The sequence below is a fragment of the Dermochelys coriacea genome, chromosome 5 (genome assembly GCF_009764565.3).
Source record: "Dermochelys coriacea isolate rDerCor1 chromosome 5, rDerCor1.pri.v4, whole genome shotgun sequence".
In the NCBI taxonomy this organism is placed as follows: Eukaryota; Metazoa; Chordata; order Testudines; family Dermochelyidae; genus Dermochelys; species Dermochelys coriacea.
The window spans coordinates 45,508,042-45,534,921 of record NC_050072.1 but is presented as its reverse complement, the minus strand read 5'-3'; the positions used below and the strand labels follow the sequence as shown (position 1 = coordinate 45,534,921).

The 26,880-nt window shown below is 40.4% G+C and overlaps 1 protein-coding gene across 1 annotated transcript in view; it reads right to left on the bottom strand.

The window, feature by feature from the left end:
• HOMER1 (homer scaffold protein 1) overlaps positions 1-26,880 on the bottom strand; it is a 158,311-nt gene that overhangs the window by 89,198 nt on the left and 42,233 nt on the right. Inside the window, exons 2-3 of the mRNA XM_038403480.2 lie at positions 24,317-24,473; positions 1,841-1,972 (exon numbers count right to left, since the gene is read on the bottom strand). Coding sequence (XP_038259408.1) covers positions 1,841-1,972; positions 24,317-24,473 — 289 coding nt within the window. The remainder of the gene's footprint in view (positions 1-1,840; positions 1,973-24,316; positions 24,474-26,880) is intronic.

Here is a 26,880-nt window from a genome sequence, read left to right as displayed (position 1 = left end):
TGGGGGAGGGGGAGGAAGGGAGTCCTGAAAAAGGATTGGTGACTAACATATCTAAGAGCTTTAGGTTTAATCATTAAGAAAAGGAAGGCACCATGAAAATAGCTTACTGAACATGTACTGAACGTTCATCATCACGAACTTCAGAAAAAGACAGTTTGATTTTTATACAAGAAGTTTACATATCTGCCAAAGAGCATGGAATTCAGGATGTGCACTGCTTAACAACTGCTTCCTAAAATAATTCTCATTTTTTTCCAATTAATCAACAGCACATTGGCTATATCATTATTTGCATGTGTGATACCAATGTATAAGCATATCCCAAGAGGATTAAGACACCACAAAACACAGAGAGGCAAATGAAGAGGCAGTATCAAGATGCTTAAAAAAAACAAAAACAAAACAAAAACAGGAATTCCTGCTCCTTCTTCCAAATATTGGAAGAAGGCTGAATATAAGGCACTCTTATTAAGCTCAGATGAGTCTGTTTTGAGAAATGGAGAGAGTGAGCTGCAACAAGCTAGTACATTAGAAAGGAAAATCAAATCAGCACTCGTCAAATAACCCTTGTAAGTATGAGCAATGCAAGATATACACCATGTTAATGAGTAATTGTCTCTTGGGTAGATATAGACACCAGTTTAAAACAATCTACATTGACTTGTTTTTTATGCTTATTGATGCAGTGACATGTGAGAATGCACATACATATTATATCATCAATGTCATTCAGAATTTTTTCCTTGGTTTTAAGAAAAGGAGTACTTGTGGCACCTTAGAGACTAAGAAATTTGTTAGTCTCTAAAGTACTCCTTTTCTTTTTGCGAATACAGACTAACACGGCTGCTACACCTATTCCTTGGTTTTGTGTAACTTAGTAGAGATTGATGCTATTTGATTATGAAAAGCAGAAATAATTTTTATAAGAAAATCACAATATCATCCAACTGGACAGATATTCCAACAGGAAATATTTTGAAGGGGGGTGGGCACAAGGGAACTGTTGCAACTCCTTGATCTAGACTGAAGCCAGCTCTACACTTTCCTAGGTGTAGAGTGGATGCAGTAATGCAGATAATCTGGTTTAAGGGAGCTCCAAGGAAAGCAAAGGTAAGGTCTTCTGAAAGGCCCAAGGTTCTCTGGAAAACCAGATAATTCAGTGAGAAAACCTTAGAAAAATACAGTGGGGGTAAAATAAAACTAACTTTCCCTTAAGTTTTCAATTTTTAAAGTGTTTGTAATAAAATATTAGTTATATGGCAGAGAATGGAGGAAAAGGTGAAAGAAGAATGTGGGTGAAAATTACAGTTGAAAAGAGTGTGTCATTGACTGAGCAACAATTTTCCTGATGGGATCTAAATATAGCAAGAAAGAAACCATTTGAATTTAAGGCCTGAATCTTCTTCCTTAAAAGTAAACTGATCTTCCATGTAAATGTTCTGGTTTCCTACAGGGAAAAAATTCACTCTTGTATGACAAAAGAGAAGAGAAAAATCTGACATTTTACATTGTGTTGTAAAAAAACAAAAAACAAAAAGAAACCAAAAACTAAAATTTCTCTCTTAAAAAAAAATTCATTGGTATCACCAAAGCGGTTTAAAAACTTGCTTCCAGGGTTGCCCTTCTCACTTTTCCATGTTATAAAGGCTAGATTCAGAGAATATGTAAATATTACCTTAACACTACTGAGTGTCAAGGCAATACAAGATATCAATTTGGTTCTAGCTCTTCATAAATCACCCTGACTGTTCAGGAAAAGAAAAGAAAAAAAACAAAAAACAAACTTTCCCATATCTCTCAGGTATTTTTTTTTTTTTAAAAAAAAAACAGGTTTACTTACTTTTGAAAGATGATGTTCAGAGGAAAATCCCAAGCCATAGACAGTATTTGCCCTGCTGTCTGCCCACTGGCCAAACTTCTGGGATGTTTTAGTAAATGTCATGTTGGGGGTGATAGTGCTATTAATTATTGCCTGCAAAGAAAATGTAATAGCAGTTGTAAGAAGTTCTCACCACATTTTAAATAATGTAAGATCCATCAAAAAACATGAAGATATACCCATATATTTGGGTATAGTTACATGGCCTCAAGACAACTCTTTAGCAAAGCCATATAACCTGCTAGCCGTGATTTAGAGGCGATATAAACTGTTCCAATCACATCTACTGTAATTAATATTCAAAGTGGCATTTTTCCTAGGAGGGATGCCAATGAGGTCAGAAGAAAAAAAACCGCAGATTTTGTGATGGGTACGTTGATGCGTCATTCTAAAGACATACTACTAAGACAGCTGTTGTCTTACACTAAAATAAAAGCTTCAAAGTGTGTGTCAGAAACACAATTTTGTAGTTTTCCATACTCTTCTTATTTTTCCTTTATGTGAACATGGCTAGCATTAATGAGATAACACCTAATTATAGGAAAAAAACCCACGCACCTCTTATATATATATAGCAATATAGCATAGGATGGACCAGTTACATTTGCACAGCAAGCAGTAAACATATATGTGTTCCTCCATTACATACAGCACTTTATATTGGACACCAAAAAAAAAAGCAGCTATTGAGTGAAATTTTGGCCCCACTGAAGTCAACTGGACTACATTCGAATCCATGTGAAGCAGAACTATCTAGCTGACTCAAAATTCATGTGAAAATAAATACTTAATGTATTAATAATACCCAAATACTCTGTTAGATCAACAACAAAATCAGTCAAGACCTTTTCATTACTGAAATTCAGTACTAGCCAAACTGACCAAGAAACAACATTGGCTACATAGTATTCAGCAGAACTTATTCTGTACTACAGATAATGTGAATGTGGCAGTGTCCCTCTGCCTGGGTCTTTCTGGTATTATAAACTACTTCCAACTTACTATTTAGGCAACCTACAATAGTTATTACACATACATAACAACAGAGTGAAAAGAATGGCCTCGTCTCATCTGCCTTTGGCAATTATCCTGGAGTAGAGGAGTTGTGTGAAAAGGCATATATGAGGTTTCAGTTCCACTGTACAAGAAAGGCTTCTGACAGTGATCCTGAACTCATACTCCCTCTGGGGCAGAAGTTCTGGCACTTGACATCCTCCTTGGTAGTAGAAAAATTCTATCAATGGATGAAATATCAAGTTGGTGATTGATTTTTGCAGCGACCACTCATGGCCTGTGATAGACAGTCTGTTTAGGATGGCTGTCCGGTCACTGATGACTCCCAGGACATGGAGCACCATCGATGTCATTCTATGTAGACACCATTTCCAAAATGATTGCTTCTCTACAGAGGGGGAGATGAGTGGGCACTCCTTTGCTTATTTACATAGTACACTGCAGCCTGTCAATAGCTGCAGTGAGTGTAGTAGAACACACTAGCTTGATGGCTCTGAGCTCTAAGGCTATGTCTACACAGCAACTAGACACCCAAGCCCATGCCAGCAAACTTGAGCTCATGGAGCTCAAGCTGTGGGGCTGTTTCATTGCTGTGTAGATTTCCGGGCTTGGGCTAGAGCCTGGGCTCTAGGACCCTGAGAGGCAGAAGGGTCCCAGAATTAATCAGGAACAAAGGCATCCATACTGGAAGAGCTACTGTACTTTAAATTCACACTCTATTTTGCATTCACTTTCAAGTGAAGACAAGCCCCTAATCACTTTGCACATGGTACCCACACTAAAAGAATTGGACCTTTTTCCTGGAGACATCAATTGACTTAAAAGAAAAAAAATACTTACCAAATAAGTGCTTAGATCAATGCTAATTCATAATAAAGCCAATCCTATTGGATTCAGTCATTAAAAACAGAGGGGAGGAGCAACTCTAGAAGAGCATTAATTTAATAAGTGAAAGGCACAGTAAAGTTTTCAATAACCTCCACCACAAAGTCCACATGTGCATATACCACAAACACTCAAGATAGTTTCTCAGGAACCTTCCTACAAACGGAGGCACCACAGAAAAAAGGGATGAACTGGTAGGATGAGCAAAAAGGAAAGACTACAACAAAACAAGCTACTGGCAATTTCAATTTCTTCTCATCCCCATCCTAAGAACAGATTAGTGATGTGCTACAAATATTTTAACAAATGTCCCTCACAAAAAAAAATAAAATCTCTCCTTCAGCTTGTGATAAACCCTGTGCATCGGGGCATGTGTTTGCAGAGTGTGTGGGGGGAGAGGGAGAGTTGGTAAGGAAAGAGGGGCAAGTGATAGAGAATCTGTTACTTTATGAGTTCTCATTTAAACAAAAACATTTTGTAACTGTAGCCAAATAAAGAGACAATGCCACAAGGCAAAACAAACTTGTATTAAGTGCACTTAACTATAAGTATCTGGACGTACATTAAGAGTTTAGCACAGTGCTCAATGTGTGTAATTTGAAATGGGGCAGATGTGAAAAATATTTGGGGTGGAGAGTAGGGAGAAAAAATCCCAATCTCCCGTACTGGGAGATTATTTCAGAATATCCAATACCTTGTGTGATCTGGTATATTCCAAAAGGATGAGATTGCTTGTCCAAATGATCACTTTTGGCTGGTGTTGGATCCACAGTCTCCTTTTTATTGGGGCAGGTGTAATAAAGCATTGTTATTCTTGTTGTGTGAATCAAAGGCAACAGAACTGTGCTTGGCATATCCTGATTGAGGGTCTCACCCTCAACTAAGTGACATTCGCTAGGCAGAGGACGTGTGTTCCAAAGTCCAGTGAGTTGAGAAAGGGTGGGGACAATACTTGTACCTGGTGGTGTGGGTCCTGCTTAAGGGCCTGTAATAGGGTGTACTCACCTCTTGTGAGCGCCCCCTGGCCGAACGCATGCCCCTGTATTTTCTCTCTGTTTGTAGTGAGTGTTTGGTGACTCAACCCTCTGGCCAAGTCATACACAGTTTGTCTGGGAGATAAAAGTAACGCAAACCCCTTTCAGAGTACAAGTCCAACAGGGGCCTCTTCAGCTGGTCACTACAGTTTGGTTCCCCTTCTGTGGTACCCCTAAAGTCCAGGCCACTTTCCCAGTTGCTGGTGGGAGGCAGGAGGGAGACCCAGGCCTGCCCTCTACTTGGGGTCCCAGCCCAGGGACCCTATAGATAGCAGCCATCCACGTCCCTTAAAATAACTTGGGTTGCTGCTAGAATTCCCTGGGCCACTTCCCCATGGCTCCCACATACCCTTCAGCTTTACCTCAGGGCCAGGGCCAGGGCCTTGTCCTTGTCCTTGTCCTTGTCCTTGTCCTTGTCCTTGTCCTTGTCCTTGTCCTTGTCCTTGTCCTTGTCCTTGTCCTTGTCCTTGTCCTTGTCCCAGCAGCCAGCCTGGAGCACTATCCACTCTCCTCCAGCTCTAACAAGGAACTGATGTCATTCTGGCCCTGCAGCTCTTCTTATACTGACCTGCTGGGCCCTGATTGGCTGCTTCCCACACAGCCACTCTAGACAGTTGGAGGACCTCTTTACTGCCTTTTCTGGGGTTGAGTGTGGTAGGGCCACAAGGCCTCCAACAGGGGGCTTCAGGGTCTAGTCCACCCCCGTCACAGGGCTTTAGAAACCATTTGACCCTTCCTCTCTCCACTGTGTAATAAATGAGCTAATTTAGACTCAATTGAGTATCTTGTTACACACTGCAGAGCTGAAATCACTGATACCTAGGTCTAAGTGTTAGACCTACTTTGGGATAGTGTGTCTAATGCAAGAGGCTACCCAGTGTGCACCAGCAACGAGGTTCCCCCACTAACAGCTGAAGTCACTGAGAGTTATGTTAAGTGGGGGGCCTGAAAACATCCTGGCGGATTGGCGATCGGCTGGCAAGGCGGCCGGCGAGTGGAGTGGCGAGTAAGTGCTGGGCAGGGTGCAAGTAAGGTGCCTTCCTACCACCCGCCCCAGGGTGGAAGGTGACTCGTTATCGATATCTCCTGATCAATTATTGGGAGTGGACAACATCCACCCTGACTAAATTGGCCTTCAACATTGGTTCTCCACTTGTAAGATAACTCCCTTCTCTTCATGTGCCAATATATATTTATACCTGTATCTGTAATTTTCATTCCATGCATCTGAAGAAGTGGGTTTTTTACCCGCGAAAGCTTATGCTCAAATAAATCTGTTAGTCTTTAAGGTGCCACCGGACTCCTTGTTGTTTTTATAATTATCCCAGGTTACTGGGTGGGGGCTTGAGCCAGTTGTGTGTTGTATTGTTGAAGAGGACCCCCAAGATATTGAACCCAGCCTTTGTTGCTGCCAATTCCAACAGGCAGAAGGGTTACATATAAACATACAACCTTCCTGATACGCAGGACAAGTACTATGTGTATGCTGATAACATCGCTATTGCTGATGCTGGAAACTATTTCCAAAAGATTGAAGGGAATCTCAGCCAAGGCATGGACATTTTGACCATTTACTTCCAGCAATGGAGATAAATTCTTAGTGAAACCAAGACAGCAGCAATTACTTTGCCTCTAAACAATCGTCTTATCTTGATCCACATACAAGGATGGTTACTGCCACTCCAAGCAGTTGTCACAAACTTGGGAGTACAACTCTGCCATAGCTGGACATTCTGGCCTCACATAGAACAACCTGAAAACGAAGATCTCTTCCCACACCTTCTTCATACAAAAGCTAACTGGAACCTGCTGGGGAACAGTCCCTTCGGTCCTTCATACATCTGTATTAACCCTGATGTTTGTTCCAGCTGAAAATTACTCTCCAGTCTAGTAGCACAGCTGCCACACTCAGCTTCTTGACACAGAATGGAATTCAGCCACTCATATTATTAATGGGTGCTTGAATTATACACCAACCACCACTTTGTTTGTACTAGCACACACAGATCTTCAATGAGATGCTTTTACTGTTCAGACTTCCTGGAGAGCAAATACTGATTAAACCAATCTATTACAGCTCCAATTGAATGATGACACATTTTCAGACACAAAACAACACGTGTATATATATATATATACAGAGGTATAAACACACACACACACACACACACACACGAACTGCTGAAGGTGAATCTACTTTTTAAAATTTTCTTGTACTGCTTACAGTAACATTTTTCTTAATTCTGAATAGAGTATCAACTGGACAATCAATTTCATTTTAAAGAAAACTGCATTTTTTATCTCCTCTAAATTGGGTTGGAATAATAAAACAGCTTTCCTTTCAACTGAGTTTATCTGGGTTTGAGGAAACGGCACATATCTGAGCTGTTCTTTTCACTGACTACACAAACAACAGCTGCAGTCAAATATTTTATCTTGTGCTAGAAGTGATGGTAATATTAATTTTCAGTTTCTTCAAAAAGCATAGCAGTGAAGACCCACTTTAAAAGTCTTATTTTAATCTATATTTACCATTAAACAGATCACATTATAATACTTAAGCAGTTTCTTTTACAACAGTTGTTAAATATAAAGATTCTCTTCAGCAGTGATATACTCATGGCTGGCTTATGAGTCACACTCATGCGCAGGGCCGGCTCTACCGTTTTCACCGCCCCAAGAAGTGAAAAAACCTGTTGCCACTGAATTGCCGCTGCAGACAGCAGGAGGGAGAGAAGCTGCCACCGAATTGCTGCCGCTGTGGAAACTCTGCCTCCCCTTTCTGACTGCTGCCCCAAGCACCTGCTTGGAACGCTGGTGCCTGGAGCTGGCCCTGCTCATGTGGCTCATGGTGTCTTCAAACCTGAGCAGCACTCTTCTTGTTCTACATTAGCTTTAGCAAGCCCGAATGTCAGGCAGAGCAAGCACAAATAACTGGAATTCTCCCCACATTGCCCAGTACTTGTGAAGGAGTGAGGAGCAAGCGAATTAGCAGGTGGAAGCAACTTTTCCTGATGGGGCAGAGCAAAGTATTGTCAGCAAGGAGTAGGGTCCTCTCAGAAGCTGCCAGGTGGTTAGATGGACATGATGGAGAAAGCAAAAGAAACAATCCTATAGTCCCACTCAGCAGCAGTGTGCTCAGGGTAAGAAATAAGGAAGAGTCCCTTCCCTTGCAACAGGCAGGAGGCCAAAGAAAGAAGCATTAAGCTAAAGTCTGGAGGAAGATATGAATTTATTGTATAGCAAATTAAAACTGAAAGACTTAGCAACAACTGCTCTATATTGTCTTGTCACGTCACATGGGGAGTTCAGAGTTAGACTTTCAGGCCTGGTCTTATTCCCTAAAAATATGGGGAAGGGTACCAGATAACATTTTCTGTTAAAACGATATTAACATGAGTTTATTTATGCACAAAGAGGTATATTACTATATGTAACCCTTCTGCCCGTCAGAGTTGGCAGCAACAAGGGCCGGGTTCAGTATCTGGGGGTTCCATTCCAATAACACAATGCAAAACCAGCTCAAGCCCCCACCCAGCCCCACCTGGGACAAATATATACCACACCTGCTGGGCGCCTCTAAGACGCGATACTTCCCCTCTCACAAGCACAGAGTCTGAGTGTAGCAGAAGCCTTTTAATAACAGAGAGAAACAATGTGGCATTATGTTGGGGAAACACTACCAACAGGATTCATAACACAACCCATGAGCAAAAAAACACACCCCAAGCAAATTGGGCCGTGTCCTTTCCCTTTGGTTCTTGAGTCCAGTAACCCAAAAGTCACCCAAAGTCCCAGAAGTCCAACAACCCAAAAGTCTCTGTCTCTGGTCAGTGCAGCGCCAGAGTTTGAAAGTTTATCTGCAGAGTTTTACCTCCCAACCTGGGTGGAGATGGGGGGGTTAAGGGGCACCTTACGCGTCCAAAGCTGGTTGCCCCACCCCTCCGTGGGGTTCTGCTCCGCTCCACCAGCAGTTCCACAAATTGCTCTGCTCTGCCAGCCGCCCCATGAGCTGCTCCCGCCGTCCCACAAACCGCTCCACTCCACCAGCCACTCTGCTCTGCCAGCCATCCCATGAGCCACTCCAGCCATCCCACAAACTGCTCCGCAATATATCTTCAGGCCCCCCACTACCTAACACAACACTCAGTGATTTCAGCTCTTAGTAATTTTAGCTCTTTTGTGATTTCAGCTTGTAGTAGGGGAGCCTCAGTGCTGGTGCACCATTGGCCCAAAGTGAATTCAGCTCAGCAGCCTGTAACTAGACTCCTATTGGAATCAAAATTAGCTCTGATATTCCACAGTGGAGACAGGAGGTCCAATTAGTATGCAAGGCCCTCACCAGGGGGTCCATACCATCATCAGGTATTAATACCTGTCCCCAGCCTCTCTCAATTCACTCAGTTTTGGAACCCATGTCCCTTGCCTAGCGAGTGCTACTTAGTTGATCGCGAGTCCCTCTATCATAACAAAAGGCCAAGTACAGTTCCACTGTCCTTGATTAACAATCAGGATAACAACAATTTATTCTTCTGCCCCAATAACAGAGAAACTGGGGATTGCACAGCAGCCAAAGTGACCATTTGCACAGCTATGGACTCATGCTAGGTGGGGTGAGTGTGCCTATGCAAATGAGATCAGCCCCTGAAGTTCTTTTCCACAACTTGCCACAACTCACCACCAGATCTCAGGGTGGAGCTCATCCTGACTCTGCTTACATCTACAAGCTCTTCAGGGCAGGGACCATATTTTCTTTGTACAGTGCCCAGCACAAACACATTTTGTAATCCCTGGATGCTACTAAGCACTGTACAAGGAAAATATAGTCCCTGTCCTGAAGAGTTTATAATCTAAAATGACAAACATCATTCAGAAATTAGGGAGAGGGATACAATCAAATATGTTCAAGTTTTATTTAAAGTGTAAACCCACCTAACTTTCCTTTCTGGTAGGCATCATGGAAGAAATGGGCCTTAATGAGATGTGAAAGAGGAGAAGATGGTAGCCTAATGGATCAGTTTGGGAAGGAAACTCCACACTGACAGAATGGCATAAAGACCCTACATATACGGGACAGTATGCTTTGGAATTCTTGGAGAAACTACAGGGGAACAGACAATCTAAACAAACACTGGATCTGAATCATGATCATCATGGCAGCCTTGTCCAATTTTGCTTTTTATTACATGTTCAATTATTTACTGGATTCACTTTAACCCTTTGCTAAAGTAAATTTCACCAGCTAGCACAATTTCCATGGTCAGTACCAACCACTTTAAACTCCAACAGACTATTGGCTCAGCAGTGAAACTGCTTAAATATGCTAATCAATCCTGCAAGTATCATCAGACATTCGGGGGAATGCTTGAGTATCCCAGATAACTTTCAAAGCATTCTCTGCCTTTGGTACATGGAAGAGTGCCAGTTTGGAATGGATGAAAATGGTTTATTTTTGTAAAAAACCTGCCAAAACATCCAAAAATAGGCTTCATGGAACAGTTCAAGTACAATTACAATATATTGCGGAATATTTGGAAAAGCAGAATTTCTGGAAGGAAAGAAACTGGGATGTAGTTTTTTTTATTGTCTTTAGTAAAGAGTGGGGGGACCTGTACACCATTCTAAACATCTTGAACAAGAGAGGCACAAGGTGAGGGAGGTAATATATGTTATTAGATCAACTTCTATTGGCAAACTTTTGAGGTTACAAGCTTTTGAGGTTACATAGAGCTCTTCTGGTCTGTGAAACTTATGGCAAGATGTACACTTAAATGCTCTCCCATCAGTGTAATTAAATTGCTTCCCAAGAGGCAATAGCTATGTTGGTGGAGGAAGCTCTCCTGCCAACATAGTGCAGTCTACACAGGAGTTAAGTCGGTATAACTACATCCCACAAGGGTGTTGATTTGTCAACCCCCTGAACAACACAGTTATACTGATAGAGGTCTGTAGTGTAGACCAGACTGTGTGTCACAGATAAACACAAGATAGAACAGATTGTTTAGCATAAATAGTTAACACATATTTCAAGGGACCATTCATGATGAAGGCCTGTTAACAGGAACCTTGAATGGTTCCTTGAAATATGTGTTAACTACTTATGCTAAACTATCTGTATTTTGTATTTAGCTGTGACACTAAATAAGTTTCCAGACCTGAAGACCAGCTCTGTGTGGCTCGAAAGCTTGCCTCTCTTTCCAACAGAAGTTGATCCAATAACAGATGTTACCTCACCCACATTATCTCTCTAACGTCCTGGGACTGACATGGCTACAACTACACTGCATACAAAGAAACTTTTTGTCAAGGTCCCCAACTCAGAGCTCTATGGTGGCCACAGTCTTCCACCATAACTATGTGAATCTTTCCTTTTTACAAGAGTGGGAAGAAAAACAACATCTCCCAAAACTAGTATCTTTCTGCCGAGAAGTTCTTATTGGCTTAAAGACATACTTAGTAATTTCAAGGGCCTAAAAACAACAAAACAAAAAAAATCCACAACATGCGGGGGGGGGGGGAGACAGGGAGGGTGAACTAATGGCCCCACTGAAGTTGATGGGAGTTTTGCCATTGACTTTAGCGGGGCCAGGAGTTCACCCCAGTTTCTTACCTCTGTCTCTATGATCTTGCCTCTCTGAAGTTAGATCAATTAACTTGCTCCTTTGAGGGGAAGGGAGGCTAAATTCTTTTCTAGGACTTCTAAAACACACAACCTACATTGTCCTTCTATACTGAAAGAAGGACAGGAGATACTTGATATGGTTTTAACCAGTCCACAACTTGATTATTAGATGTCTGGGACTACCCCGGAGGAAAAAAAAAACCATGTGCAGTACCGTACAATATCGTACAATATCTACCTGCGGGCTTCTACCAGCCCCCACCTTTTTCCATCCAGGTCCTCCAGCCAACCCACTGCTAGGACCCTACAGTCCCCCTCCCCACAAATTAGGGTTTAGGTGGGCTATAAAAAAGGGGGGGTTGGTTTCCTGCCGTGCCAGTCATAGGAGCCCTAAGCACCCACCCCTCTCCGGTTCCACTCTTTAACCAACACCTTCTAAGTCCTTTACCAAGCCATTTATCTGATCACTGTATCCCTTCCCTATGGAATATCTGCACTGGACATTCACCCCACAATTACACAATGAGTTGCGACATCATAACTTAACTCCCATCTCTCCTCACCATAACAAAGCCCTTCCAGAACCCACTGTGGGGAAAGTGAAAAAACCCCACTCCACTGGTGGTGGAGGGAAAAAAGCCAATCTGGTGGTGAGGGAAAAATTCCTTCCCAGCACCCCTAGAAAGGAGCAACTAGCGCAATGTCCACACCAAACCTGGTATTTTGCCATCTCAAGGGGAAGGAGGGTGGTGCTGCTCCACCTGGTCTGGGGAAAAGGGGTTTCTTCCACCAGGCTTGCCACTTTTCACCTCTCCAAGCCCTTTTACTCTCTCTTTTGTAGCAGCTTCTGAGCCCTCTCTCACCTCCCACCTGTAAAGTGCTATTCCCCTTCCCCCAGCAACTTGGACAATGCCCCTTACAATCCCTATCCATCTTAAGATGTGGCATGGTCATTTGCACTCCTGAATTCTCAAAAAATATGGGGTCTTCAGTGCAGCACTGTAATAGAAAATAAATTGTGTAGTCCCTAGAAATGATTCCTTCTCAGAACAGTAGTTTTTCCTAAGACTACCATAATGGCAACATCAATTTCAGGTGCAACAAATCTGAACTAATTTGGAGTTTACCTGTATTCATTAAGAATTATTTCATATAATCAATTAAAAAAAAAAAGATATGTAGCACTTACATAGCACTTTGCATATTTAAAGCACTATAGAACACCTGTTCTTAGACTTTTGCCAAAGACTAAATGAAGAACTGATCACCATTTTGCACTGGAGTTTATCATCCTCCACATGACTCAGAGTAAGCAAAACCTGATTAAATTGGGAAGTCGGTGTCCACTGGTTTAAAGTAACAATGCTACATAAACCATCTACTCTTTCCTCTCTTCAACTGAAGAAGGGTGTGCTTTGGATGATGGGGTGTGTCTTAGGCCTTAGTTTGTGCATTTTACAAAAGCATCTTATTAACATACAGTCCAGATACCATTGTGTGTGGAAGTTACTGCTTGGAAATTAGAGAAGGCTGAATTAAAAAAATATAATTGGCTCTGGATGTAGAGCCGACTCTTTAGAAAGAGTATGACCTGCAGTCTGATCAGTTCCTGAACATGAAGGTTAACTTCTTCAGGATTAGAAATAAAGACTGCTACAGAAGCCAGCTATTGCTACCCACTTCAATATCAGGAAGCGAATGTTTACTCAACAGTAGCCTAAATTGTATCTTACTAACATATTCATAGAATCATAGAATATCAGGGTTGGAAGGGACCCCAGAAGGTCATCTAGTCCAACCCCCTGCTCAAAGCAGGACCAAGTCCCAGTTAAATCATCCCAGCCAGGGCTTTGTCAAGCCTGACCTTAAAAACCTCTAAGGAAGGAGATTCTACCACCTCCCTAGGTAACGCATTCCAGTGTTTCACCACCCTCTTAGTGAAAAAGTTTTTCCTAATATCCAATCTAAACCTCCCCCATTGCAGCTTGAGACCATTACTCCTCGTTCTGTCATCTGCTACCATTGAGAACAGTCTAGAGCCATCCTCTTTGAAACCCCCTTTCAGGTAGTTGAAAGCAGCTATCAAATCCCCCCTCATTCTTCTCTTCTGCAGACTAAACAATCCCAGCTCCCTCAGCCTCTCCTCATAAGTCATGTGCTCTAGACCCCTAATCATTTTTGTTGCCCTTCGTTGTACTCTTTCCAATTTATCCACATCCTTCCTGTAGTGTGGGGCCCAAAACTGGACACAGTACTCCAGATGAGGCCTCACCAGTGTCGAATAGAGGGGAACGATCACGTCCCTCGATCTGCTCGCTATGCCCCTACTTATACAACCCAAAATGCCATTGGCCTTCTTGGCAACAAGGGCACACTGCTGACTCATATCCAGCTTCTCGTCCACTGTCACCCCTAGGTCCTTTTCCGCAGAACTGCTGCCGAGCCATTCGGTCCCTAGTCTGTAGCGGTGCATTGGATTCTTCCATCCTAAGTGCAGGACCCTGCATTTATCCTTATTGAACCTCATTAGATTTCTTTTGGCCCAATCCTCCAATTTGTCTAGGTCCTTCTGTATCCTATCCCTCCCCTCCAGCGTATCTACCACTCCTCCCAGTTTAGTATCATCCGCAAATTTGCTGAGAGTGCAATCCACACCATCCTCCAGATCATTTATGAAGATATTGAACAAAACGGGCCCCAGGACCGACCCCTGGGGCACTCCACTTGACACCGGCTGCCAACTAGACATGGAGCCATTGATCACTACCCGTTGAGCCCGACAATCTAGCCAGCTTTCTACCCACCTTATAGTGCATTCATCCAGCCCATACTTCCTTAACTTGCTGACAAGAATGCTGTGGGAGACCGTGTCAAAAGCTTTGCTAAAGTCAAGAAACAATACATCCACTGCTTTCCCTTCATCCACAGAACCAGTAATCTCATCATAAAAGGCGATTAGATTAGTCAGGCATGACCTTCCCTTGGTGAATCCATGCTGACTGTTCCTGATCACTTTCCTCTCCTCTAAGTGCTTCAGGATTGATTCTTTGAGGACCTGCTCCATGATTTTTCCAGGGACTGAGGTGAGGCTGACCGGCCTGTAGTTCCCAGGATCCTCCTTCTTCCCTTTTTTAAAGATGGGCACTACATTAGCCTTTTTCCAGTCATCCGGGACTTCCCCCGTTCGCCACGAGTTTTCAAAGATAATGGCCAAGGGCTCTGCAATCACAGCCGCCAATTCCTTCAGCACTCTCGGATGCAATTCGTCCGGCCCCATGGACTTGTGCACGTCCAGCTTTTCTAAATAGTCCCTAACCACCTCTATCTCTACAGAGGGCTGGCCATCTCTTCCCCATTTTGTGATGCCCAGCACAGCAGTCTGGGAGCTGACCTTGTTAGTGAAAACAGAGGCAAAAAAAGCATTGAGTACATTAGCTTTTTCCACATCCTCTGTCACTAGCTTGCCTCCCTCATTCAGTAAGGGGCCCACACTTTCCTTGGCTTTCTTCTTGTTGCCAACATACCTGAAGAAACCCTTCTTGTTACTCTTGACATCTCTTGCTAGCTGCATCTCCAGGTGCGATTTGGCCCTCCTGATTTCTTTCCTACATGCCCGAGCAATATTTTTATACTCTTCCCTGGTCATATGTCCAACCTTCCACTTCTTGTAAGCTTCTTTTTTATGTTTAAGATCCGCTAGGATTTCACCATTAAGCCAAGCTGGTCGCCTGCCATATTTACTATTCTTTCGACTCATCGGGATGGTTTGTCCCTGTAACCTCAACAGGGATTCCTTGAAATACAGCCAGCTCTCCTGGACTCCCTTCCCTTTCATGTTAGTCCCCCAGGGGATCCTGGCCATCTGTTCCCTGAGGGAGTCAAAGTCTGCTTTCCTGAAGTCCAGGGTCCGTATCCTGCTGCTTACCTTTCTTCCCTGCGTCAGGATCCTGAACTCAACCAACTCATGGTCACTGCCTCCCAGATTCCCATCCACTTTTGCTTCCCCCACTAATTCTACCCGGTTTGTGAGCAGCAGGTCAAGAAAAGCGCTCCCCCCTAGTTGGCTCCCCTAGCACTTGCACCAGGAAATTGTCCCCTACGCTTTCCAAAAACTTCCTGGATTGTCTATGCACCGCTGTATTGCTCTCCCAGCAGATATCAGGAAAATTAAAGTCACCCATGAGAATCAGGGCATGCGATCTAGTAGCTTCCGTGAGTTGCCGGAAGAAAGCCTCATCCACCTCATCCCCCTGGTCCGGTGGTCTATAGCAGACTCCCACCATGACATCACTCTTGTTGCACACACTTCTAAACTTAATCCAGAGACACTCAGGTTTTTCCACAGTTTCGTACCGGAGCTCTGAGCAGTCATACTGCTCCCTTACATACAGTGCTACTCCCCCACCTTTTCTGCCCTGCCTGTCCTTCCTGAACAGTTTATAACCATCCATGACTGTACTCCAGTCATGTGAGTTATCCCACCAAGTCTCTGTTATTCCAATCACGTCATAATTCCTTGACATCACCAGGACCTCCAGTTCTCCCTGCTTGTTTCCAAGGCTTTGTGCATTTGTATATAAGCACTTGAGATAACCTGTTGATCGCCCCTCATTCCCAGTATGAGGCAGGAGCCCTCCCCACACAGACATTCCTGCCTGTGCTTCCTCCCGGTATCCCGCTTTCCCACTTACCTCAGGGCTTTGGTCTCCTTCCCCCGGTGAACCTAGTTTAAAGCCCTCCTCACTAGGTTAGCCAGCCTGCTGGCAAAGATGTTCTTCCCTCTCTTCGTAAGATGGAGCCCGTCTCTGCCCAGCACTCCTCCTTCATGGAACACCATCCCATGGTCAAAGAATCCAAAGCCTTCCTATTATGTAATAGGAAGGCCTTATTTTTAAAAAAATACCTTTTATTTTCTTACCTCTCTAACTAAATTCCTTTTTTAAATATGAGAATGTGGACTGCTAGACAGAAGGTTCATACTTTCCCAGCATTTACCATCTCTTCCTATTCTGGTCTTTCCTTGTTCCTGTCTTCTTTCAAGGAAACTTATTTGCTTATAAGGCCCTTATTACTGTAGCAGCCCAACAACAACATTTTTTAACTAGGGTGAAAGATCTTAAAATATTGAGAGAGTATGCTGGTAGTGAAATAGCAGGGGTTTAAGGTTTTGAAAATGGTATGCCTCTGTCAGACAGGATGAAGTAGCAGTAAGTATGAAACATTTACCTCTTGAGCAAATTTCAGAAGGAAGATATGCAATTTATTTTTGAGTGACATACTTCAAGATTATTATTTGGTGAGGTGAAGAAAAACTAGAAGGAACTAGACTAGAAGCTTTTAATTTACAGGAGACTGAGGCAGTGTGACTTATTTCACTTAACTCTGGTCATTCAATAACCCTGCTGATGATGGTACCCAGGAAACATCTTAACAGAACATACAATAATGCAAACTAATGCACATTGGAAAACATATTCCCAGCTATACATACAAATGATGAGGTCTAAATTAGCTACTACCACTCAAGAAAGATCTTGGAGCCATCGTGGCTAGTCTTCTGAAAACATCTGCTCAATGTGCAAGAGTTAAAAAAAAAAAGCTAACAATGATAGGAACCATTAGGAAAGGAATAGATAAGACAGAAAATATCATAAGGCCACTATATAAATCCATTGTACGCCCACATCTGGAATACTACATGCAGTTCTGGTTAGCCCATCTCAAAAAAGATGTATTAGAATTGGAAAAAGTAAAGTACACAGGATGGCAACAAAAACGACTAGGGTTTTGGAACAGCTTCCATACAAGGAGAGATTAAAAAAGGTGGACTGTTCAGTTTAGAAGAGAGATAACTGAGGTCTGTAAAATGATGAATGGTGTAGTGAAAGTGAATAAGGAAGTATAATTTACACTTTCATATAACACAAGAACCAGGGGTCACACAATGAAATTAACAGGCAGCAGTTTTAAAACAAACGTAAGGAAAGTACTTCATAGCATACACACTCAACGTGTGGAACTTGTTGCCAGAGGATGTTGTGAAGGCCAAAAATATTACTAGGTTAAAAAAAGAATTAGAAAATTTCACAGAGGATATGTTCTTGAATGGCTATTAACCAAGATGGTCAGGGACGCAACCCCATGCTCTGGGTGTTCCTAAACCTCTGACTACTAGAAGCTGGGACTGGACAACAGGGGGTGGATCATTCGATAAATTGCCCTGATTTGTTCACTCCCTCTGAACCATCTGGCACCAGCCACTGTCAGAAGACAGGATACTGGGCTAAATGGACCATTCGTCTGACCCAATACAGCCATTCTTATATTCTTAGTACACTAAAAACCTGATTCTTATGCATCAAAATCCAAATAGATATCTGGAATGAATGGTAGTGGCAAACTAAGAAGAGGCTCAAGTGAAAATTGGGATTGAATATCCTCAGACAGTCAATACAAAAATTCATTTTTATTCCATGCCTCATATGGATGATCCAATAGAAGGCATTGTACAGGTCACTCAAAGGACCACACATGGTCTTAGTAGTGATTGCCCGTAAATGTATTTTGCATGCAACAAAAGCACACACAACTTTCTATAGTCCCTGAGATGTATTCCAATTGATAGCCATGCCTTTTGGTCTGCACACAGAACCACTCAATGCTCTGCCCACTTCCAGGATCCAGAGGAAGAGCAGCAGCCTCACGGAGGCTTTTCTCTATGACCCCACAATGTGACTAGTTTATAGGAGAGTAAAGGAACACCTTATTCCTCCTTATTCTTCTATGCAGATGCCTAGGATAACCCAAGATACTTCCTCCCTTAGGCTTTTTCACACATCCTGAAGAAACAAAGAACTGAAAGGCAAACAGGGGAAGGGAAATAAGGGAATACTGCAGAAGTAAACTAAATAAATTTTCTATAAAAACACCCTTAAGAGATTCTAAGACTTGTATAGGAATGATTCAATAATTAGACTTGTAACAAATTTTTCCTGTGGCCTTCAAGTAGCCAAGGTACATGGAGAGTTTTCAGAGATAAAAGCAAAAAATGAAGGTACAAGAGGAAGTTTTTGGTATGTTTCCTTAAAGAAAGAAGTTTTAAATGCAGGGTATTACCTCAAGCATCTCCAGGAACTAAGCTTTATAGACTTTTTCCCTCCTCTAATTTAACAGTTGTCTGACCAATAGAGAAAAGCACTACAACCTCAGATGACAGTGCGTTATTGACAGGCCCTCTCAGAGGTCCAGAGAGGTCCGGGCCACTTCCAGCTTTTGAGGCCCCTAGCCATAATAAAAATTAAAAATGATGACACATGAAAACAAAATAAGGCACCAAAAGAGAGAGAATTTGAATTTTTTTATTTATTTAACAAATGCTTTTCTAGCCTTTTTCTATGCAAATGCATTAATTATTAAGGGGGGGGAAAATCTACCTTTCATGCAATGTCGCAGTTGATATTAAGCATGGCGAGCCCATTCAAATGCTCTTGTCCCATAGTTGAAGAATGATAGTTCTTTACCTGCTTCAACACATTGAAAGTGCGTTCACCTCAAGTCAGTGATGTAGGCAAACTGACAAAAAATATGTAATGCAATTGTGATATTAGGAAACGCACCAGAGAGTCCAAGTTTGAGTATTTCTTGAAGCAATTCCTTTGGCTTGCAATCCAATTTAAAGTTCATAGAATATATTTCTTTGAGGAAGATGAACTTGTCACTGAGACCTTTTGAGATTTCTTTGTTGTACTGTTGCTGAAATTATTCAGCTGCAGAAATTAGATTTTCATTACCCATCTGTTGAATTGCCAAAGAAACTCAAAAAGGATACAAATTAGTTGTAGTGACTCAAATCGACATGCAAGACCTAACTGAATAGAGTCAATGATGACAAGGAAGACACTGACCCTATAATGCTGCTCGGCATCAGACTCAGTAGGTAAGTTGCGATTGGTGGAGAACTCACATGAAATGCCAATATTCTGTGCTACTAATTTGGACTTGACCAATGCAGACTTGAAAATCTAACTTTAAACCTTCTAGAATTGCTAGTACTTGAGCAGCAATTTCTTTTCCAGTTTTTCAGGTGAAATTATCAAACAAAATAAACCTTTCCTCAATTGAAAATTTTGAGCTGTCTACAATCTTAACATATCAAATAACCATAGCAGTCTGTTCCTTGTGAGAACAATCTGGAGTGGCATCAACAACGATTGAAAAATACTTGGCATTTCAAATCTCATTAAGAATAGTTGTTTGTATGAATGACCCACATAGCTCAATAAACTCGTTTTGTATGTGTGTGGAAAGATAATGGACTTGCATGCGTTTTTGACTCTCTTGCAATTCTCGAACACATTTAACATGCTCTGATAAAAGTGGGTCATGTTTGCCAAGGAGCTCAACAATGCCGAGAAAGTTTTCATTTGCATGATCGCCAATACGTTGACTGGAACCAAAGAAAGCCAATCCCCGCTCAGAAAGAAAAAGGATGACATTCAGGATGCACTCAAGAAGTTGTTTCCAGTTATTAATTTCTGAAGAGAGTTCAGCCAAGAGTAAATTCTCAACTGAACTTTCAGCTGATGCTGCTCTACTGGCTGATTTCTATGCAACATAGTTTTCTTTGTGACACGTTGAACTCTCGTTTTTTTAACTTCCTCCCACCTCTGTTGATGCTCCATCCTGACTGAAGCATTTGCAGCACTTTTGTTCAAAATGAAGCAGGGTGCACAGTACAGAGATTGGTTATGCTGGAGTATGGAAAAACAGTCTTTTGTGTAGGCCTCACCATTTGGAAGAGCTTTTGTCACCAAACAAGTACGGAAAGCATGATCATCAGCATCTCATAGAATGTTACTTGGAGTTTCAAAACAACTAATTTGAATAAAAGATTGCATCTGGACAGCATAGCTCGTCAATAATTCCAATGTCAGTCACAGTCATACCTGTAATATTCATGAATTGCTCTTGCTGCATAAGATCTACATCTTGCTGTTGCTGTTGAGCTACTGGATCGTACACAGGATCTTTTGCTGCATTTGTTATTGTTGGCACATCACCTTCTTGACTACTGTCCTCATGATCAGGTATTGGCATTGAAATATCATCTGTTGCAGCTGCGGAGTTTTCATTATCTGTAGCATTGTTGTTGGGTAAGGTGTGTTTTCCAGTGGTTTGAAAAATGAAGTTATTGGCTTTGAGCTCTTAGCTATTTCACTCAGTTGTTTTCGCCATCTCTTATTTGCAACACTTTCAAATCTCCTCTTCATAGTAATCTATCTGGTCAATATGTAGCCTATGAACACTTGCAATATTCTACTGTAAATAAGTATCTTATCTACACTTGAAATCTTCTACTATAAACATGTACACAAATGCTGAATGGTACACATGCTGAAAAGACTTACAACAAAGGAATACTAATTAAGAACACAAAATGAAACAGATTATTTTCCTCATCACTGAATCAAAACTCAAGCACGCAAGGTATAATATAACAGGTTGAGCTGAAGACAAAGGGATGACTATAGATAGATAGTAAACACAGAAAGATACAGACAGAGGGATAATGTCCAAAAATTTCAAATGTGTCTCCTCACGAAACTCATTGTACAAGATTATCCTCACAAATTTTCACCTTGAATCTGGATCTATAGCCTATGAAAGCCTATGATAGCCAAGCTACCAAGCTTGGGTTCAAGCAACCAAGCACCTCTTTTAGCCACCATATGAAGATAATAATGAAAAATTCTCATACACAAATAATTCCTTAGTCAACTAGACGTAAAACATTAAAGACATTAAAATGTAACAATTCACTATCTTTCAACAAGCACTGGATCCAGCACCAGCCACTAGTAGTGGTTTATTTATAGAATCAGCTGATCTGAGAGGACACGTTCATCATGGTTTAATATTGTGCCATCAGAACTGATATATTTTATTAATATTTATGAACAGTTTTAACTCTTTAGTATGACAAAATCTATTACAGTTAAAAAAATTATGTCTTTTACCAAATCACATCTCTTATTTGCTTAAATTTGCAGCTCTAAGCTGTCACATTTTTGTCCGATAGGGATGCGCATAAAAACAAGCAAAAACCTTATCAAATGCCAAAAAATTAACCAGTGTCTAAATTTGAGGCCCAGGCCATACGGCCCTGTTGGCCCTGGTTATCGACACCCAGCTCTATCCCAAGTAGCAGAGATATAATCTGGATATGATTTGAACTTAATGTTTTTTGACATCTAAACTGTGTGCTTGCCAATATATTATACAACACACACACACACACACACACACACACTTAATGGAGGGGATGGACAAGGCAAAATATAGCTTAATTCGTAGAGATGTATCTGGGAAATATCCTGAATTTAAGATTCAATCTTCCACTAGTGACTTATTTACACAGGTAAAATGTGTGTATTTCGGTGTTTGCAGCAGTACCAAGCTCAATGGGACCTTGATCCTGATTGAGGTTCTGGGCAACAAGATAAAGTAAAGTAAAAAATAAATAGCAGCAGCAGCCCATGTATTTTCTGCCAAGATCTCAATGAGTACCCTATTATTGATGGAATGCTTGAAGAGGAAATGATAATTATTAATGTGAGCTGCCCCCATATGTAAATACACAAAAGAAATGACCCAGTAGATAAATGTAGATATTACACTCTTCAAATGCTAGCAGTTGGACAATACAAACAACTCAACAATTATTTTGAGACTGTTGATGCTTTTACACAATGAAGCCTCTATACATAAAAGAAAAAAAATGGTGGCCATATGAATAAGGATTAGGGCTGCAAACAGACTAAACAAATCTAGGTATAAACAGATTATTTAAATTACTACCTTTGCTTTTACATAGCACATTCCATCTGAGATCTTCAAATACTTTACAAACATTAGCGAATTATAGCTCAACAGTTTTATGAGGTAGAGAAGCATTATCCCTATTTTATAACTAGCGAAATGGAGAGAGATACCAATGACTTAAGATCACACAATAAGTCTGTAGAAGAGTCAGGAATAAAGCCATGCATTATTCTCCCTTCTACGTGAACAATGGCTAAGTAGAGTTCTGTAGCTGCAATTAAAATAAATACTAGAGAAGTCTGCTAGAATTCTTTTGCTATACCCTTCTAAACTTGCCTAAAGTGGTATCAAACAAAACATCCATTTAAAAACCTTACAGGTGTCTACAAAAATGAGCTTTTCATTTTTTATTTTAAAACATCAAGAATGCTATTTAAGAAATGCAGAGGTTCACATTTGAGGTTTTATTAAAAAAAGAAAATACTCTAGAAACTGCACTCTGTGCAAATCACGCTACTCAATTCGTAAGAATTTTGCACTACTTTAGTGTCTCCCTCTAACTCCCAAGGTGGTGGCTTTTTTAATTATGCAAATCAGAGCCAAATAAAATCCAAAGCAGAAAAAGCTGTCAATACAGATGTTAGCGTTATGTTGATTTGGGTATTTAAGCAAACTGATATTAATACTACATAAATGGAGCTTTGAAGCAAATATTGTCATATTACTTATTCATACTTAATTTATTATTTTGTCAGTGTAAATATAAAAACATTTGTAAGCTTTATTTGCATCTATTGTACTTTTCAGAATTCTGTTTATAGGCTTTTGTTCACCTTACATGTCTGATATGAAACCATGTCAATTTTGGTCAGAACTTATTTACACTTATTTTATTCAAAATTATCTGTATGCAAATTTATTTTATTAGGGTTGGCCTCTGATCTCTGTGACTATGCAACACCCTGTTGACTTTAATGGGAAGTCATGTGGGCATGAAAGCTCATCCAAATAGAGTTTGACTCCTACTATGGTGCTCTATCCATTGGACCACACTGCCAAATCCTGCAAAGTTTTTACAAAACACAGTAAACCTCAAGTAATACAGAACATTCATTAAGGAATTAAAACCAACTCTACTGCATCATGTAATTAGCATTGGAATAGACCTTAAAACTTTGGTTAAGATACAAGTCATCTGTGCCACAAAATTCTTGGGTTGTTTTTTGTTTTTTGTTTTTTTTGCTATACCCCTATTTTTCAATTCAGTGAAGCTGGCAGAAGTTGCAACCTTTTTGTAAATTAAGACTTTTGGGAAAAATTCCAGCTTTTAATTTTTGAATTATACTTTACACTTACACAGTACCTTTAGACCACAGATTTCAAAGCACTTTACAAACATTTAAAAGCTCACAGCTCCATGTCTGTATTTTAATATGTATTTTACAGATGGATATTGTTCACATCACACAATAGAACAAGATTCCTGACTCTTAGTCCTCTAAATCCAGGTACTAGACAATTTACAATGCCTAATCAAAATATGCATTGAGTTTTGATAAGAGGTTACTTTTGAAAGTATTATAGGAGAAAAGTCACCATTTTTCCTATACAGAAAATGGAGGATTATATGCCAAACAAGGATTTACTGAGAGATTATGATAACTGAACAGATGTCCTTCATAATGCCAAGGAACTAGTTATATTAATACTCCATAGAAAACAAAGCTGAAAACAGATATGATCATTACCTACACATAACTTCCAGTATCTTTTACAGTAAATGCACTTTTTGAGGTTGCTCAATGACTAAAAGGCAATTCCTGAACTTTGGTAATATGTTTATATATTAATGTATTGACAGCAGCATTTTCTCATGAACAATTAAACACTGTAAATAAAAGTGTTCCCATTTTAAAACTCCAACAATAAATTTCCTTTTGGGAAAGATTGTGACATAGGACACATTTCTAAGAATGTGTGTAAAATATGCCAGACTGAAACAAAGTTAAAAAGTTGATCAAGCAAGTCAAAGTAAATAATCTTAAAATAAACAGAATTTACCTTTGAGCCATCCAAGCTGATTATCCTATAGACATTTCTTGTGCTGTCATAGAAGTAGGACACAGTAACAGCATGCTTGCTGGTGGGAACCCAGTTCTTCTTAGTGTTTGGGTCAATCTGGAAGACATGAGCTCGGGTGCTGAAGATGGGTTGTTCCCTGAAGGACAGAAAGTAAAAGTGATGAATCTGGTTTGGACACAGCATGGTTTTTATATTAGTGATCTGGCAATTCTGACTATTGGGATGTACATATTTTACTTTGCATGTGTATTTTTCCTCCACAAAAACTGTTATATGAAGTGGGATACAGCAGTTTTAAGTACATTAACACACAGAGAAGGGCAAGATTTTTAAAAGCAAATCAGTGGCCAGCTGTAGAGTCAAATAAAAAAGGATATACAGTAGATATCTAAATATAGATTCACCACTGATCCACCACCACCTCATCTCCCACCCTCCATCTGTCTACCCCTTTAAACACTGGCAGTCATTAATACAAGTGTAATTACATCTCAGTATACTGAACATTGTAGAGTGCATTGACTTCAAATCCTTCTTTTCCTTAAACTTTTTAATACTCTGATTATTCAATAATGGTCTATCATCTGAAACTGAACTGGCCTGCTCGATTTAATTAAGCTACAGATGACATTCATTAGTGAGAGGAACATGTTTTGTGAAACCCTCATCCTTTGGAGTTTATTACTTTAATGTTCTAACAGAACCCTGGAATTAGCCAATGGCAGCACAGTTCCAAGTGAAGTCTGGGAAGAACATGAGACAGATCAGTACAGGATGCCAGTCCTCCACACAGACACCACTGCATCCACAGTATTAGGTCATGCCTTCCCCAGGATTCATGGGGTTGGAAGGCTGTTTTCCCTGACCAAAACACAGTGGCTGAACTCAGAAGCTAAAATTCATTTTCCTCATCCTCAGTCCTCATATCATCCCTTTCTTCTAAATCATTTCACTTACTCCACTTGTCTAGCATATCATGTTTAAATTTATGGCCCTCATTCAATACCTGACACAAAATTTGCTGCATCTACACCTGAATTGAATGCAATTGAATTTTGCAATGGCACAAATCCAGTTCTCTCCAGTGTTCAGAAATTTAAAAGCCATAAAACAAAAATTTTACAAATCTTTATAAACAGCTATTTGGGAAAGATCCATTTTGGGATTGGGAAAAATACTTTGGCATCATAAATCCAACTTTTAGGTATACTGATAACTACTATAAGAACAGCAGGCCAGATACCACACAGGAGCTATGTTCCTATTCAGTTTTATCACAGCGAAGGATTTTTTTCATTATATCATGAGTCTGTACCCTAGTATGTAAACTGTAGGTATTTACTGTTAAGTACAGAACAGTGCCTATCAAGTTTCCTTGCACTGACTGTTTTTAATGCTTTCTGTAAATTAAAGAAAGACTGCTCTTCCTATCTTTTTTGTTGTAAAGGTGTCTGTTCACCCGAAGAGGGAAAGCTTAAAAAAATGTATACAATACATTAATCCATGCAAGAAAGAAATAGTACCTAAAGATAGCAGTAAATAGCACAGCCCTGTTTGGTTAAACTAGTTGTGACAAACAATTTTGCCCAGATATCCTGCTGATTAGAATCTCTTGCAGTATCTAAAATGAAAAACTAGCCTTCCCAGAAAGATCAAAAACCCGAACCATGCCCTGTTTTCTGCTGGCATACTTAATTTTTAGTTAGACCAAAAGTTATACTAAATAGAATGTGCAAGGGGCAATTGTCAATAAATCGAGTATTACATTTGTATAAATCTTTGCTTCCAAAAACAAATGGAAACTATTGAAATGTTATTTCTAAGGGGAAAATGTTATAGAATCTCAATTAGTCATTCAACATTAAAGACTTTCAAAAGTTCCAGTAAAATAAAGTCTTTTGTATTCATCGATAGTAGCATTAAAGCATAAAGTACATAACATGGGAGCTACTTACATTTATATTTACTAAGACATTCAGATACAATCAGCAGCTAACTGTTTTAGTACTTGTCTCTAAAAATTGTATACAAGAGTCATGGCTTCAGCTGGTTAAACCTCTCTTCTGAGAGCTTTCTTCCAGTAACAGCGTAGGCATGAGTGATGAAGAATATATGCTTTAGCTACCTAAACACTTACATGCAGTTTTGGCACCAGTGTTCAGTGTGTTAAGCAGCGGATTTCGGGGCTTTTCTGCACATCAGTTATATTGTATATATACTCACAGAATTCACTGATTGTTTACTGGATCCATTGACGGTTAACATTTCAGAAAGACTGAAAAACATCCTATCTTCTACCTAAAAGCAGGCCCACACATACAAACTATATGAAACCTGAACAAAGTTAGTTCTGGTATTTATGTATATAGTATATTAAACTGTTGTACTATCATTAATCAGAACCTCTTAGAGAGCATTTTGTAGTCATATAGCTGAAAAACAACATATGTGCAATATAGATGAAATATTTTCTATAAGTTCACAGCTAAATAACTTTTCCCCCCAAAGTCATTGCATTGTTACATATGACAGCAGAAGTGAGT